The 17,856-nt window shown below is 32.1% G+C and overlaps 1 protein-coding gene across 5 annotated transcripts in view; it reads right to left on the reverse strand.

Moving 5' to 3' along the window:
* Positions 1-17,856, reverse strand: part of LOC134683345 (uncharacterized) — a 61,774-nt gene that overhangs the window by 40,668 nt on the left and 3,250 nt on the right. For 4 of the 5 annotated variants that reach the window (XM_063542591.1, XM_063542592.1, XM_063542590.1 and 1 more), the window contains exons 3-5: positions 15,379-15,717; positions 7,412-7,522; positions 4,390-4,609 (exon numbers count right to left, since the gene is read on the reverse strand). In XM_063542591.1, the coding sequence (XP_063398661.1) occupies positions 4,390-4,609; positions 7,412-7,522; positions 15,379-15,717 (670 nt within the window). The remainder of the gene's footprint in view (positions 1-4,389; positions 4,610-7,411; positions 7,523-15,378; positions 15,718-17,856) is intronic. The other variant, XM_063542593.1, reaches the window with a different exon arrangement.

The following is a 17,856-nucleotide window of genomic DNA, read 5'->3' on the forward strand; positions in this document are numbered from 1 at the left end:
ACCTGTTTATGATGACTGGTTGAAATTTACATTGTATAACCAACCTGTGCATGATGACTAGTTAAATGTATATTGTATTGCCAACCTATTCATGACTAGTTGTAGTACATTGTATTGCCAACCTATTCATGATGACTAGTTGGATGTACATTGAATTATCAACCTATTCATGATGACTAGTTGGGGTGTACATTGTATTAACCTGTTTATGATGACTAGTTGCAGTGTACATTGTATTAACCTTTTTATGATGACTAGTTAAATGTACATTGTATTGCCAACCTATTCATGACTAGTTGGAGTACATTGTATTGCCAACCTATTCATGATGACTAGTTGGATGTACATTGAATTTTCAACCTATTCATGATGACTAGTTGGAGTGTACATTGTTTTAACCTGTTTATGATGACTGGTTGAAATTTACATTGTATAACCAACCTGTGCATGATGACTAGTTATTTGTTTGGAGTGTACATTGTATAATCCATCTGTTTATGATGACTAGTTGAAGTGTACATTGTATTATCAACCTGTTTATGATGATTTGTTTGGGTGTACATTGTATTAACCAAGACCACCTGTTTTTGATGATTTGTTGGAGTGTACATTGTATTATCAACCTGTTTATGATGACGAGTTGGAGTGTACATTGTATTTTATTAACCTGTTTATGATGACTAGTTAGAGTGTACCTTGTATTACCAACCCGTTTATGATGAGTAGTTTGAGTACATTGTATTACCAACCTGTTTATGATGATTAGTTGGAGTGTACATTGTATTACCAACCTGTTTAGGATGATATGTTTGGAGTGTACATTGTATTACCAATCTGTTTACTAGTATGATGACTAGTTGGGGCGTATTTTGCAGCCTGTTTATGATGATTTGTTGGGAGGACATTGTATTATCAACCTGTTTATGATGACTAGTTGGAAGTACACATTGTATTATCCACCTGTTTATGATGACTAGTTGGAGTGTACATTGTATTATCAACCTCTTTACGATGACTAGTTGGAGTGTACATTGTATTACCAACCTGTTTATGATGACTAGTTTGAGTGTACATTGTATTATCAACCTGTTTATGATGACAAGTTGGAGTGTACATTGTATTATCAACCTGTTTATGATGACTAGTTAGAGTGTACATTGTATTAACATATTTATGATGACTAGTAGAAGTGTACATTGTATTAACCTGCTTATGATGGCTAGTTGAAGTGTACATTGTATAACCAACCTGTTCATGATGACTAGTTAAATGTATATTGTATTGCCAACCTATTCATGACTAGTTGGAGTACATTGTATTGCCAACCTATTCATGATGACTAGTTGGATGTACATTGAATTATCAACCTATTCATGATGACTAGTTGGAGTGTACATTGTATTATCAACCTGTTTATGATGACTAGTTGGAGTGTACATTGTATTATCAACCTCTTTATGATGACTAGTTGGAGTGTACATTGTATTACCAACCTGTTTATGATGACTAGTTGGAGCGTACATTGCAGCCTGTTTATGATGATTTGTTGGGAGTACATTGTATTATAAACCTCTTTATGATGACTAGTTGGAGTGTACATTGTATTATCAACCTGTTTATGATTACTAGTTGGAGTGTCCATTGTATTATCAACCTGTTTATGATGACTAATTGGAGTGTACATTGTATTATCAACCTGTTTATAATGACTAGTTGGAGTGTACATTGTATTACCAACCTGTTTATGATGACTAGTTGGAGCGTACATTGCAGCCTGTTTATGATGATTTGTTGGGAGTACATTGTATTATAAACCTCTTTATGATGACTAGTTGGAGTGTCCATTGTATTATCAACCTGTTTATGATGACTAGTTGGAGTGTACATTGTATTATCAACCTGTTTATAATGACTAGTTGGAGTGTACATTGTATTACCAACCTGTTTCTGATGACTAGTTAGAGCATACATTGCAGCCTGTTTATGATGATTTGTTGGGAGTACATTGTATTATCAACCTATGCATGATGACTAGTTGGAGTGTACATTGTATTATCCACCTGTTTATGATGACTAGTTGGAGTGTACATTGTATTATTAACCTGTTTATGAATATAATGACTAGTTGGAGTGTACATTGTATTATTAACCTGTTTATGAATATAATGACTAGTTGGAGTGTACATTGTATTATCAACCAGTTTATGATGACAAGTTGGAGTGTACATTATATTATCATCCTGTTTATGATGACTAGTTGGAGTGTACATTGTATTATCAACCTGTTTATGATGACTAGTTGGAGTGTACCTTGTATTACCAACCTGCTTATGATGACTAGTTGGAGTGTACATGGTATTATCAACCTATGCATGATGACTAGTGGGGTGTACATTGTATTATCAATCTGTTTATGCTGACTAGTTGGAGTAATCATTATATTATCAACCTGTTTATGATGATTTGTTTGGAGTGTACATTGTATTACCAACCTGCTTATGATGATTTGTTTGGAATGTACATGATATTATCAACCTGTTTATGATGACTAGTTGGGTGTACATTGTATTTTCAACCTGTTTATGATGATTTGTTTGGAGTGAACATTGTATTACCAACCGGTTTATGATTAGTTGGAGTGTACATTGCAGCCTGTTTATGATGATTTGTTTGGAGTGTACATTGTATTATCAACCTGTTTATGATGACAAGTTGGAGTGTACATTGTATTATCAACCTATGCATGATGACTAGTTGGATGTACATTGTATTATCAACCTGTTTATGATGATTTGTTTTGAGTGAACATTGTATTACCAACCGGTTTATGATAAGTTGGAGTGTACATTGAATTATCAACCTGTTTATGATGACTAGTTGGAGTGTACATTGTATAACCAACCTGTTTTTGATGACTAGTTGGAGTGTACATTGAATTATCAACCTGTTTATGATGACTAGTTGGAGTGTACATTGTATAACCAACCTGTTTATGATGACTAGTTGGAGCGTACATTGCAGCCTGTTTATGATGATTTGTTGGGAGTACATTGTATTATCAACCTGTTCATGATGACTAGTTGGAGTGTACATTGTATTATCAACCTGTTTATGATGACTAGTTGGAGCGTACATTGTATTATCAACCTCTTTATGATGACTAGTTGGAGTGTACATTGTATTATCAACCTGTTTATGATGACTAGTTGGCGCGTACATTGTATTATAAACCTCTTTATGATGACTAGTTGGAGTGTACATTGTATTATCAACCTGTTTATGATGACTAGTTGGAGTGTACATTGTATTATCAACCTGTTTATGATGACTAGTTGGAGTGTACATTGTATTATCAACCTGTTTCTGATGACTAGTTGGAGCGTACATTGCAGCCTGTGTATGATGATTTGTTGGGAGTACATTGTTGTGCCAACCTATTCATGATGACTAGTTGGAAGTCCACATTGTATTTTCCACCTGTTTATGATGACTAGTTGGAGTACATTGTATTGCCAACCTATTCATGAAGACAAGTTGGGAGTGTACATTGAATTATCAACATGTTTATGATGACTACTAGTTGGAGTACATTGTATTGTCAACCTAGTCATGATGACTAGTTGGAGTACATTGTATTACCAAATTATTCAGGATGACTAGTTGGGAGTGTACATTGAATTATTAACATGTTCATGATGACTAGTTGGGGTACATTGTATTGCCAACCTATTCATGATGACTAGTTAGGAGTACATTGTATTGCCAACCTATTCATGATGACTAGTTGGGAGTACATTGTATTGCCAACCTATTCATGACTAGTTGGGAATACATTGTATTGCCAACCTATTCATGATGACTAGTTAGGAGTACATTGTATTGCCAACATATTCATGACTAGTTGGGAATACATTGTATTGCCAACCTATTCATGACTAGTTGGGGTACATTGTATTGCCAACCTATTCATGATGACTAGTTGGGAGTACATTGTATTGCCAACCTATTCATGACTAGTTGGGAATACATTGTATTGCCAACCTATTCATGACTAGTTGGGGTACATTGTATTGCCAACCTATTCATGACTAGTTGGGAATACATTGTACTGCCAACCTATTCATGACTAGTTGGGGTACATTGTATTGCCAACCTATTCATGATGACTAGTTGGGAGTACATTGTATTGCCAACCTTTTCATGATGACTAGTTGGGGTACGTTGTATTGCCAACCCCTTCATGACTAATTGGGAATACATTGTATTGCCAACCTATTCATGACTAGTTGGGGTACATTGTATTGCCAACCTATTCATGATGACTAGTTGAGTGTTCATTGAATTATCAACCTGTTTATAATGACTAGTTGGAGTGTACATTGTATTTACCTGTTTATGATGACTAGTTGGAGTATACATTGTATTATCAGCCTGTTTATGATGACTAGTTGGAGTGTACATTGTTTTATTAACCTGTTTATGATGACTAGTTGGAGTGTACATTGCAGCCTGTTTATGATGATTTGTTGGGTTGTACATTGTGGCTTGTTCATAAATCTTATTCTGTGATGATCCTCGGAGTTCAACTTGCTGATGTGGTGTCTGGAACCTGTTTAAATCATTACAATAGAATTAATTTCAAGTTATGACTTCATATTCAATGTAAACAAAGAAACGCTGTCATCAGGTAACGTTTCTTTTATAACAAACAATTCATAAAAATTAATTAGTATTTAGTTCCTTTCTTAGAGTAGACTTATAAATATACATTTTATTCAGTCTCATGCAAACAAGACCGGAAACGAATGTAGATTTCTGCACAGATCTGGAAATTCAAAAACACTACAAAAATGTTTTTGAACGATTTTGAGTTCATCAGTACAATGAAAAATTCGGGAAATTTTCCTGATTTTTTTTTTTTTTTTTAATTTTCTACAGTTACAGGGCACTTCAAATTGCCATTGTCTACGCAGTTATGACATAGGAGTGATTGGCAGCCATAAAAAAAAAATCACCCTCTTTTGTGTTTGAGCAAAAAATTAAAGATGACAGAGAGCAACAAAACAAACTTAATAATCAGTAATACAAAATCAACAAAACAGAGATTTTTCTCAGGAATTCTATTTTTCCTTACAATGTTTGAGAGTGTCCTTTGTAAAAATGTATATTGACTAAGGTGAGAAACACAGGCTCTTTAAAGCCTTTAGATTAATATCTATAGATTTAAGAATATTGTCTAACATCATTAATGCAATAGCTCAATGCCTTATTTCATTTATTCACTAACAGTAATACATATCTATTCCTTGTTGTTGACCTTGGAAAATATAGTATTGCATATTTTTTTTATTAATGATTGTAATATTCCATTTTGATGTTATTACAAACAAAAATTTGTGGGGGGGGGGGGGGGGGTAATATTGCTGCAAGTTTTTTTAAAACTTAAATCGATTTCACATATATACAAATAGGTAAATCAATGTTTCCCAAATTAAGTTAATAAGGGGGGTGGGATGGGGGGTCAGTGAAGAAAGTATATGAATTAAGTTTTTTATCCTTCAACGAACCTTTAATATCGTCACTTTATACTGTCTGAATTTGGATATACTAGCTTTCAAGGTGATTGGCCTTCAACTTCATTAAAAATTACCTTGACTAAAAGCTTTAATCTTAAGCAGGACAGACTGCAAACATAATGCACCAAGGTGGGGCTTGAAGAACACAAAAAAAAATCATTATTCATTAGTTGAACATTTACTGATTTTTTCAAAATGTCAAGGTAAAGAATGTCAAATTTAATTGAAATAATTAAGCATATATATTCTTCTTTATGTGGTTACAAGTTTCTTTAAACAGGGAAGATGCTGAACAAATATAATAAACAAATATTTATACAATATCAAATTTTTACATTTTTTTTTTTTTCAAAATGATCTCAAAGCCACAAATTTGCAATTTCTTTAATGAAAAATGCTGGAAATAAAATAAAAATATCCATAACACTTCAGTTTTGTACATTTCATGAGCAGAAGATTTATATAATTTAGACAAATACAAACTTATAACCCCATCAAAGTATCATACTTTACATAAATTTTTTAAAAGAAAATAAACGATAAATTGACCTAAAAAAGACTCATTTTTGTGGAGTAATCTCCACTTCCAATGTTAATTTCCATAGGGAATTAAAAATGCTAATTTTGAGTTTTCCTCAAGTTTGATTTTGTGGGACTTTTTTTCTGTGTATATTCAGGGCTTAATGCTATAGATTAGAACTTAAACATTTTCTGTTGAAATTGGTTTGAGGTTAAAACTTAGTTTAACTGGACTATTAATATAGACTAATTTGGAAACAGGGCCCAATATTAAAAATCTGAATGCACACTAACTTGTATAAGATGCAGCATAGGACTGAAAAAAAATAATTTTCGCACTTTGAACCTCAATGTGGATCAATTTAAAAAAACAGAACAATATCCTAACTAGTAATGCAAAAATTAGAACCCCCAAAAAATAAAGACTTTACATTAATTCTGTTGAAATTGATTAAAAGATTTGAATCTATTTTCAATTGAAAATTTCTTGCTATTTAATACCTTTATACTCTGACATTGTGCAATATTGTGCTTTGTCACAATACCTATATATATATAGTAAGTTACACTCCCTGTTTGGAATCCTGCCATATCAGTATTTTTTGCTTTTATTTATAAACAAAAAATAATCAATGTAAAATAGAAAAAAAATTTGTGAAAAAAAAATTCCAATCCCACAACCCCCAACAATCATGACAATTAATGTTTAAATATTATAAATTTTTAAAGAAATAAAATAGGAAACCCATAATAAATTTGAAAAAAAATCTCTCCCATCCCCAATTTCTTTTTAAATTTTTTTTTTAAGACAAATGCATAATTTCAGAAATTTATTGTCTGTAAACTAGAAAAATGCTTGTTTTGATCCCTAATAAGTCTAAACTAAACGTTAGGGCAATTACCCCAAACTTCATCCAACCTTCCCTTTGTGGTACAGAATTTTTTAGTACAATTTCAAAGATATCCATACACTAAAACCCAAATTATTGTCTGAAAACTAGATTTTTTTTTGGGTGTTGGACCCCTTTTTTGCCCCCATTGGCACCAGTTCCTGAACTGTTGATACCATAACCCCTAAAATCAATCCCAACTTCTTTATGTGGTATTGAACATTCTATTAAAATTTCATAAGATCAAACCATTTGAAATCAAGTTATTGCTCGGAAACCAAACATGCCTTTAGACAACAATAACCACATGATAAAATATAATGTATCAACACAAAATTTTTTTGCATTATCATAATAATTCTTCCAATTTTGATTAATAATTTACAAAAATAAATGAATCCACAGTAAGACACATTTTGTACAAACCATGTGTGCTGGTGTTGATTCATCATGTTTGGAACAATGGTAAAACTGTCTCCTAAAGCTTCTACATTTTCCATTGGTATTTCTTCAATATGGTAGGTCAGAGGCTGGCCACTGAAAAAATAGAACTAAAAGCTATAGTAACAAATGTTTTGCAATATTGTTTGTATATCTCAAATACCAATAACCAAATCGATGAAAATTTACAACATATAACAAAATTAAAATTTAAATGCTGTTATAGTTCAGAAATGGACCTTCTAAAAGTTCCCTATATTTGTGTTCAACTTGTTTGGAGGATCGCAGTATGGATCATCAAGTTGAAACCAGTGTTCATTCCCTATTGTTTATTTATATCAGCAGTGAACAGTATAGGGATATATATCTTGGATTTCAATAAAAGTAATCTTAATGGTACACAATGTATATTAATTATAAGTCAAGGATTTCAAATTTATTTATTAAACCAGGTAGTCCTCAGGGCACAGCTTTCTACGACCATAGAAGTCGAACCCTGAACAGTTGGGGCAAGTATGGACACAACATTCAAGCTTGATACAGCTCTGAATTTGGATTGTGATCAAATTTTTGACATAATATGAATTTCTGACACAAAACAAATGTCAAGATCTTACAAATCTATTGCGCACTATTGTGCAATTAAAGATATCTTCTTCAAAAATTTGGAATTTGAGAAAATTGAAGAAAAAAAATATAAATACAACTACCCCCCCCCCCCCCCCCCCCCCCCTTTATTTTGCAATTAGTTCAAAACCTGATATTTCTTTATACATAAAAATTCAGAGCTGTATCCAGCTAGAATGTTGTGTCCATATTAGTCCCATGGCCATCCGTTCAGGGTTTGACCACTGCAGTCGTATAAAGGTGCGCCCTGCAAAGCATCTGGTCTATTCATTTGTTTTATTTCTTAATTTGTGTGAATTAGCATTGTCATAGTAAATGTTAATAACTACACTTTCATACCACAACAAATATTGTATTTGTACATGTACATGTATCACTTATATTTGTATCCATATAACAACAAAACTAGAGGCTCTAACGAGCCTGTATCGCTCACCTTAGTCTATCACGGCCGACACTCGGCTAACCGAGAGATAGGTCGGTTAATCTATATTGAGTATGCGGCTATATCGGCAGTGGGTCTGTTAATCGGGTTGGCTAAAGTCTGTTAAGAGTAAAACTCACAATTTAATGTTAAACTCTGTTAAATATACAGATTTTTTGGCATATTATGTCAGAGAATCACATCAAAAAAAGAAAAGTGTCTGACAAAATGATATCTATCATTGAACATTTTCCAACATTAAAACAAATGCATAGCCTGCGCAATTTTAAGTAAAACGAAAAGGCGTCGTGCAAGTATGTGGTTTTTATGCTTGTACGCATACCAATATTTTAGATAAAAGGCCAAAAACCATTTTTAGATATGATTTAAAGGACACAAAGTAGTACTTTGGTTCTAAAAGATCAATTGTCATTGATAAATATTTCATAATTGTTATATAAATTGAGTTATACCACATTTTAATGAATATTAGGGGAATACAGTCTGTTAATGGGTTGGACAATTTGAATCGTGTCAGTTAAGAGTTATTTAGCCACGACAATACTAGTAGTCTTACTACCTTGAGTTTATATTTTCACATTGAAAACAATGATATGTACTTATGACGAAAAAATTACAATACGGTGCAACAGTATCCTTATAGAAAGAGCACTTTTATTTTAAAAAATTCTGCATTTCATTAAAAGGGTGTGTCACTTCAAATTAGCGTTATATGGACTGATTGGCCGCTCGAATTCGCATAAATTTATTATTTACGCCAAGTTATCAATCAGCCTTATTTTTTTGTCTGTTCAAAGTCTGTAACATCTATGAATCTGTCATGTGTTGCAATTCAGCTGGTTAAATTCCATTTTTTTGGAATACTTAGGCTTTTCTACCTTAGGAATAGATTACCTTATGCCGGCGGCACACATTGACAGATAGACTATAGCGTGCACTCAACGTACAGAGAAAACTGACAAAGTCGGTATACGTTAGTTGCAAGCCATGTAGGAATGCTTAGCAATCGTTCAAAGCGCGTTGCATAAGTTTGAAGTACGTCGAAATACAAAGGTAAAATTGAGAAAGGAAATGGGGAATGTGTCAAAGCGACAACAACCCGACAAAAGAACAGGCAACAGACAAAGGCCATCAATGGGTCTTCAATGTAGAAAGAAACTCCCACACCCGTAGGCGTCCTTCAGCTGGCCCTTTAAAAAATATGCATACTAGTACAGTGATAATGGACGTCATAATAAACTCCGAATTATACACAAGAAAATAAAATTAAAAATCATATAAGACTAACAAAGGCCAGAGTCTCCTGACTTGGGACAGGCGCAAAATTGCGGAGGGGATTAACATATTTATGAGATATCAACTCTCCCCCGATACCTCTAGCCACTAAAGGAAAGTAAATACGCTTGATGAACGCTACAACCCGAGGAAATATTTATGAAGCATAAAAAACATACAACATACGCCAACATACGTTTCTTGAACGCCGGATTAACGTTTAGCCTTAGGTACGCTTCTAGTACGCCCAATTCACGCTTAAAGCATATTGGCAGCGTAAATGATTTTTAACCCGCCAGAGCTATACGCTGATGTGTGACGCCGGTATTAGTTATACTTCCTCAATGCTTTTCAACTTTTTTTTTTGGCCTTTTAAACATTTTTAAGTTTTTTTATATTATTGTTGGGTGCTGATTTAATGGGTAACAACAAGAAAATTTTATATTCCTGTAAATCACAATAAATGCATAATATTAATTTTATTTTTCGAGTAATGATGTATTCCAATGATATCGTAAGTCATTTAGCCGACTCGCAGTCAGCAAACGTGCTTGTTTTTCTATCGAGTGACCTTCAAGGTTGTGTAGAGAAAGGTGGATGTTGAATGGTTTGTCTGTATTTGTTTGCATAATAAACATATTTCTGTTCATTTGATAAAAAAATCAAAACATTAAGAAGTTTATCTCTGATTTATGTACTTGTTAACTATGTAAATGACAAATTGGTGCCATTCATATTAATGAAACAGAATCCACATGATATATGCGACCATTCTTTGATGAAATTAATATTACTCTGATTTTACACTTTTTAAAATCATTTTTATCAATTTTCAGATTCCATTGTCTAAACTTATGTTTCATTGTTCATGTGTTGTTTCCATTTATTCTAGCCACTAATATTGGGCCTACATGTATCTCTTGATTCAGATAACACCCCATATAACAATTAAAATTATACTTGTAATGACATTCATAACTCTTAACAGACTAATTAACAGACCGAGTTTTATACATCCGACCCATTAACAGACCATATTTTTATTAAAAATTGATTTATGTCACCAAAATACAGTTTTTCGTGTAGATTTTTCACATATTGATGTTAATATGGTAAACAAACATAATGCCAGTCTTTTTTCGATTTTTAAAAGATTGCATGCAAGTAAACTCAACCAACTTGTCATTTTTGTGTACATTTTGTGTGTGTAAAATGTGTATAAATTTACTGATGAGTAACTCGCCTTTTCATTTTATAGATCGTTTATTGAAGCTAGAAAAAAATTAATTACACCACTGGATTCAGTACTCCAAATCATTTTGTCAGACATGATTAGTTTTTATGATATAAATATAATTAAAAAGTTACACAATGAAACATGCAGACCTTGCACTGATTTTCACGATAACACCTGATTAACAGACTTTAGCCAACCCGATTAACAGACCCACCGCCGATATAGCCGCATACTCAATATAGATTAACCGACCTATCTCTCGGTTAGCCGAGTGTCGGCCGTGTCTATGTAAAATTTAAACAAAGAAAGCAAATAGATTCATGACAAAATTGTGTTTTGGTGATGGTGATGTGTTTGTAAATCTTACTTTACTAAACATTCTGCTGCTTACAATTATCTCTATCTATAATGAACTTGGCCCAATAGTTTCAGTGGAAAATGTTAATAAAAATTTACAAATTTTATGAAAATTGTTAAAAATTGACTATAAAGGACAAAACTCCTTAGGGGGTTGACTTATTTGTAAATCTTACTTTGCTGAACATTACTACTGTTTACAGTTTATCTTTATCTGTTATTATATTCAAGATAAAAACCAAAAAAAACAGCAAAATTTCCTTAAAATTACCGATACAGGGGCAGCAACCCAACAATGCCAGGTGGTCAGATTCATCTGAAAATTATAGGGCAGATAGATATTATCTGATAATCAATTTAAACACACGTATAATCACATTTCCATTTAGTGATCATGACATAGTTACTTCAAAAATAAAATTAGATAACATTGAAAGAGGACGGGGAATGTGGATCATGAATCTAAATACAATAAAGACTGATGAATTTTCAAATGCATTTAAAACGTTTTGGGAAAATTGGGTTAAAAGCAAGAACCGATTCAATAGCATTCAAGAGTGGTGGGATGTTACAAAATCAAAAATTAAATTTTGACCATGGAAATTAGTCAAAAACTAAATCGTTTATCCAAACACAATAATGTCATTGCTTTAGAAAAACAGCTTGAAAAATTGAAATTTCAATTAAACGAATCAAATAAATCATGTGACAAAATTTTAGAATTAGAAAATAAAATTAAGGAATATTATACAAAAAAAAAACAGTCTCCGCAAAAATTAGATCAAGAACTAAATGGACCAAAGACGGGGAGAAGTCGACAAAATACTTTTTTAATTTAACGTGTAAAAACAGAAAACGGTGAGTATAAATGTGACATTGATTCAATCTTAAATGAACAAGTAAAATTTTATACTAAACTTTTTGCCACGGAAGGATGGGACAAAACAGCGGGCAAACAACTTTGTCAATTTATTGTAGACAAGGTTAGTAAGGAAGATCAAGAGATGTTAGATAGAGATATAAATATCTCTGAAGTAAAAAAGGTACTAAAATTACTTAAACAAAACAAATCACCTGGTGAAGATGGTATTAAATATCAGAATTTTATGTTTTATACTGGGATATAATAAAAGACGATTTCTTTAGTTTACTACAAGAAATTTTTAATGATACTATATTGAGTAACTCTCAACATAAGGGGGTCTTAACCTTATTGCATAAACAAGGGGAAAGGGAAAATATTAATAATTGGACACCACTAACTTTACTAAATTGTGATTATAAATTATAAAATTATTGCAAAGATTCTATCTGAAAGACTTAAAATAGTATTGCCTAAAATTATTCATACCGATCAAAAGGGGTTTGTTAAAGGTAGAAATATAAGCGAGGCTAACGGAATGATTCAGGACATTATAGAATATATTGACAACGAAGATGAAGAAGTTATTATATTAATTTTGGATCAACAAAAAGCATTTGATAGGGTTGAATGGGAATGGATAGATTTTGTATTGGAGAAATTTGAATTTGGCGGGAAATTTAGAGCATGGATAAAGATGCTATTATACAATGCTACTACGTGTATCAAACTAATGGGTTTGTATCCAGATACTTTTTTATTACTCACTCCGCTAGGCAAGGGTGTCCAATAGCGCCTCTCTTGTATATAATACAAGCTGAACCCATGGCATGTGCGATAATGGGTGACATTAAAATAGAAGGATTAAAATTACCAGGAGAGAGAGGGAACTTTATAGAAACCAAATTATGTATGTTTGCAGATGACACCCAGGTATTTAATAAAACTGAAAAATCTGTAGAAAATACTTTTAAAATTTTGTCCTTATAAGAAAAGGCTTCGGGTTCTAAAATAAACTATGACAAAAAAAAAGGCTTACTATTAGGGGCTTCTAAAAGAAAACGATTTAAACTTGATAGAATCAAATGGATCACAGGCAATGTTAAAACATTAGGGGTGTGCCATGGTTATGAAATAGATGACGATAATATTTGGAGAAAAATACTAGAAAAAGTTAAAAATTGTATACATGTAAGGAAAAGTAGAAAGTTTACATTTAAAAGTAAAACACTTATAGTAAAAAATATGATACTTTCTCTTTGTTCTTACGAGATCGAAATACAAGGAATTCCGGATAAATATACTAAAGAGCTATTAATAAAATAATATAATTTGGAACTTTATATGGGACAGAAAAGTGAACCAGGTAGATAGAAATGTCTGTAGTTTGGACAAAATAAAAGGGGGGATGGGAATGGTAAGTATAGATACGTTTATAAAAAATAAACAAACAAAACTTGTATATCGTTTAATTCATGAGCCATTGGAAAGCTGGAATGGGATCGGTAAGTATTGGCTTTGGTAATTTGACGAAAAATATACTGATGCTTTTTTCGTATGTAAATGTTCAAGTTTAAATGGTTTAGATATGAACCAACTACCACAAATTTATCAGAAAATTATAAAAACGTGTCAGGATTTATTCAAAATGTTGAAATACCTCCATATAAAAGTGCTATTTTGAATATGAGGATATTTGGAAACTCTTCTATTCGTTTCAAAAATAAACCATTGGTCTACTCTTCTTCTTTAAAAAGCAGTATCACAACTATCCAGGACATTTGGAATTTGTAAACTACAGATTTCATTAGCTGTAATGAAATTTATAGGAAGCTGATTGATCGGAGAAATTGTATTTCCAAATTTTCAAAAATTAAACAGGCAATTCCTAAAGATTTCGTGCAAATTTTGAAATCTTACTGAAACCAGAATTTGCATTATGAAAGTAAATTAAACATATCGAATGACCTTGAGATCATGAACTTAAACAAACAAAAAATCAAACCATCAAAGTTAAAACTCAATTATATTCGTACGGTTTTAAATAAAGATGTATCTCCAAAATGTCAAATCAAGTGGGAGGAAATATTTAAAACAAATATACCTTGGGAAAATATGTGGTCGGGATTAAAATATTTGAAAATTTGAAAATAAAGTAAAAGAATTCCAATGGAAATCCTTGCACAATATTTTATATACTGAAGAAAGATTAAAAAAAATGAAGATATCAAATGGAAAAAGTCAAAATGACAATAATATAGAAACCCTGCAACACTTATTTTTCAGTTGTAGTACATCACAGTTAATTTCAAAAAACCTCCAAGAAATACTTATTAAACATAGGAATAAATAATCCTTTTGGTGAAAAGGAGGTTATATTGGGTAAAAACACAGGAGAACTAAAATATAATAATTTTTCAAACGTGTTTTCAGTTTGTATTCATGCACAATTTATACTACTGAGACAGCACTGTTTAGAGAAAAAGTTGTTGTTTTGGGAATATTTTAAGCAGTAATATTGTTTGCCTTAAATTAGTGGAGAATAAAGGTTTTTTTCCCCTGGAGAAGAATCCTAATTTGAAAAAAATATGGCTTAAAATTATTCCCAAAAAACAACTTTTTCCCTAAACAGTGCTGTCTCAGTAGTATAAATTGTGCATGAATACAAACTGAAAAACACCCATTTATACATTTTTCATTGTCTAAAATAACTGTGCAGATTTGAGGGTCTTTTTTGTATCATCAGTGACAAAAAGGGGTCTTATTTCAAAGCAGGGTTTGACTCTTGAAAGGGAGTCTGTAAATTGAAGTTTCAGTCAAATTCATGGTTTATTCTAAATTTCCAAATTTGATGAAAATTACCCATATTTTCCAAATAAAAAAGGATAGAGGTAGTTTTGAAAAAAAGCCAACAATATCACTGTTAAGCCATATTTTTTTCAAATTGGGATTCTTCTCCAGGGGAAAAGCCTTTATTCTCCACTAATTTAAGGCAAACAATTTCACTGAAGAGCTGACACATAAAAAAAATCAATGTCATCAAGAAGAAACCCATTCAACCTGTTAACTTTATGTATGCATAATTATAATTTGTTTCATGAAATCAGTTTTATTCAGTACAATGACAGTATATATATGTATATGCTTACTTGTTGTCTGGGTTTAAATAGGGCTGTTGGATAGCTATCTGTCGAGATATGTGCTCTAACAAACTTCCATCATGTGTTAAAGAGGAATCTAAATCCTCATCCATTACAAGCTCTATGGGTGCATTTTTGTAACTTAGCCCAGTCTCGCATGGTCTTTCCATGGTGTGTTGTTGTGATCGTAATGTTTCAATGCTGTCATCTGTGTAAGTTGTACTGACCATTTGATGGATGTGGTTATTGTTGATATCTGGTGCATTTTCTGATGGTTCCTCAATGTTACAATCACTGCTATTATTTTGTTCTTGTATTGGTAAACTTATATTCACTGGTAAGCCAGAACTAAAAAACATGCATTGCCATTTGAGATATATATATGTAAAGCTAAATCACCCCATTGAGACCACAATCAAATACATTTGTACTCCAAAACAGTTCTCAATTGGCTAGTACATAACATCATCTATTGTATATTATATTTGTATATTACAAAAACTTTAATTTTAAATAGCTTTTTTCACTTGCAAAAAACATGTATAATATTATGCAATTACTATCTTTTGATGAGGTAATATATATGTGTTTTTATTACTGTTGAAAAAAATGATCGATTCATTTTCACTCACTGTTCAGCATTATATCATTTTATTCTGGTATCACCTAACTTGAAAAAAGGTATACAGAAAAACCTTCTTATTTTACAAAACAATGAGTTGTACATTTGTTGAGGAAGCATAAAAGAGGTCAGGTGAATATCAATTTTTCTAAAGTCAACTAAACAACTAATATTCACAGAAACTAAGACAGTTATTGTTTGATTCCGTTTCCAAGAGAAAAAAAATGTATTTGATGTCAAATAATTAGTAATTCCCAAAGCCAATTGTATATCAACCATTTCACCATACTGTTACAAGCTATAAGTAAAAGCGTGTATAAAGCTATACGAAATCATAAGGCGTATTGCGTCTGGAAATATGCCGTAAACCAGGCGTAAGTTGTAGTTACAAATCTAGGCATAAGGGAGCAGGAAACTTAAATTTGAAGTCCTTACGGACATAGAAAAAATGAAAAACCTTGCGTAAATTTTCTTACGGGCATAAAACTGTTGGTATGGCGTAAATAAAAACACCCATAATGCTTTGTTAAAAGGATCAGGGGATTTTTTTTTCAAATTTGGCTCTTTGGTTTTAGTGCAAAAGTTGGACTAATGGCAGCTTCACATATTCAGGGATATAAATTTGCTTGTTTTGTGCTTTTTTGAAGAATCTGAAATTGGATTTTGAAATACTGAATCAAATAAATTAATGAAAATTGTGAAATAAAAGGAAAGTAGTAATACATGGTAAATAATAATAATGTGAGTATAACTAATTAAGTTATTAACCCTTACCATGCGGTGACCGTCTTTTGACGGGCGGACCCTAATAACCGTTATTTGGCTCCAATGGCGTTCCGTACTTTTAGAAGTCCACTTTATGATACTTATTTTAAAATTTATGTATGTCCCGTCAACCTGAGGCTATCCATATTCATGTTTCTCATGTATAAGTAGCATTTTGAGCACAAATACGGACATGGAAAATTGAAATTGGCTAAAACTCGGTTTTCTGGAGGGGTAGGCTTCACATCTGTATCTTACACAAGAAGTTCAGAGGCATAAAACTGGCAAAGATAGTGCAAACCCACGGCCATATAACTACTGATCATTATTATTAATGAAATACGCATAGGAAACAACTACTTCCGGTTTTGGGTCCATTCAAAGTCAAAAATCGGCAAAAATCGTGAAATTCGGTATTTTGGGTCCAAATGACCTTCTGTAGACTGATGAATCAAGATCAGATTCACTCCGATCTAACAACTGTTGTGGTCAATTTGTTCACGAGGGTCCACTCTACACGCAGGCTACAGCTGGATACCTGAACCAGCAACCCTGGGTCTTCTGGGTCAAGAGAAGGGGTGAAAAATCGGCAAAATTGACGCTTTTTGCACCTGAAGACCCTCTTTGGGGCAAATTTCCGCCAAAAAAATTTTTTTTATTGGCACAAACTCATTAACAATAAATGGTTAAGACCTATACATATAACTATAATAATTGACATGGTAGAATGAAAGGTTCCATGATAACATATTATGCTAAATTATGAAAAGTTACAAAATAATGTATCATATAACTTCACTATTTTTTATATTTAGACACTCTGATATGAAAGAGGAAGACAGTCTTAGTAATAATGCTGAGTTATTTTTGACCAATAGAGATATTTTTTAATCAACGGTATAAATGTTACGCTGTATTTGAAATATAACATTTATTTTATTTTCTAATATTTCTCCCTTTGAGGTATATCTATTACATTTTAATAAGAAATGTTGTTCATCCTCAATTTCCCCATTTTTACAGACAGGACAGTACCTTTTCTCTCTAGGAATATTAAGATGTCTTCCCCTTTCAATCATTAAAGGATGTCACTTTGTGCA

The sequence above is a fragment of the Mytilus trossulus genome, chromosome 9, assembly GCF_036588685.1.
Source record: "Mytilus trossulus isolate FHL-02 chromosome 9, PNRI_Mtr1.1.1.hap1, whole genome shotgun sequence".
NCBI lineage: Eukaryota > Metazoa > Mollusca > Bivalvia > Mytilida > Mytilidae > Mytilus > Mytilus trossulus.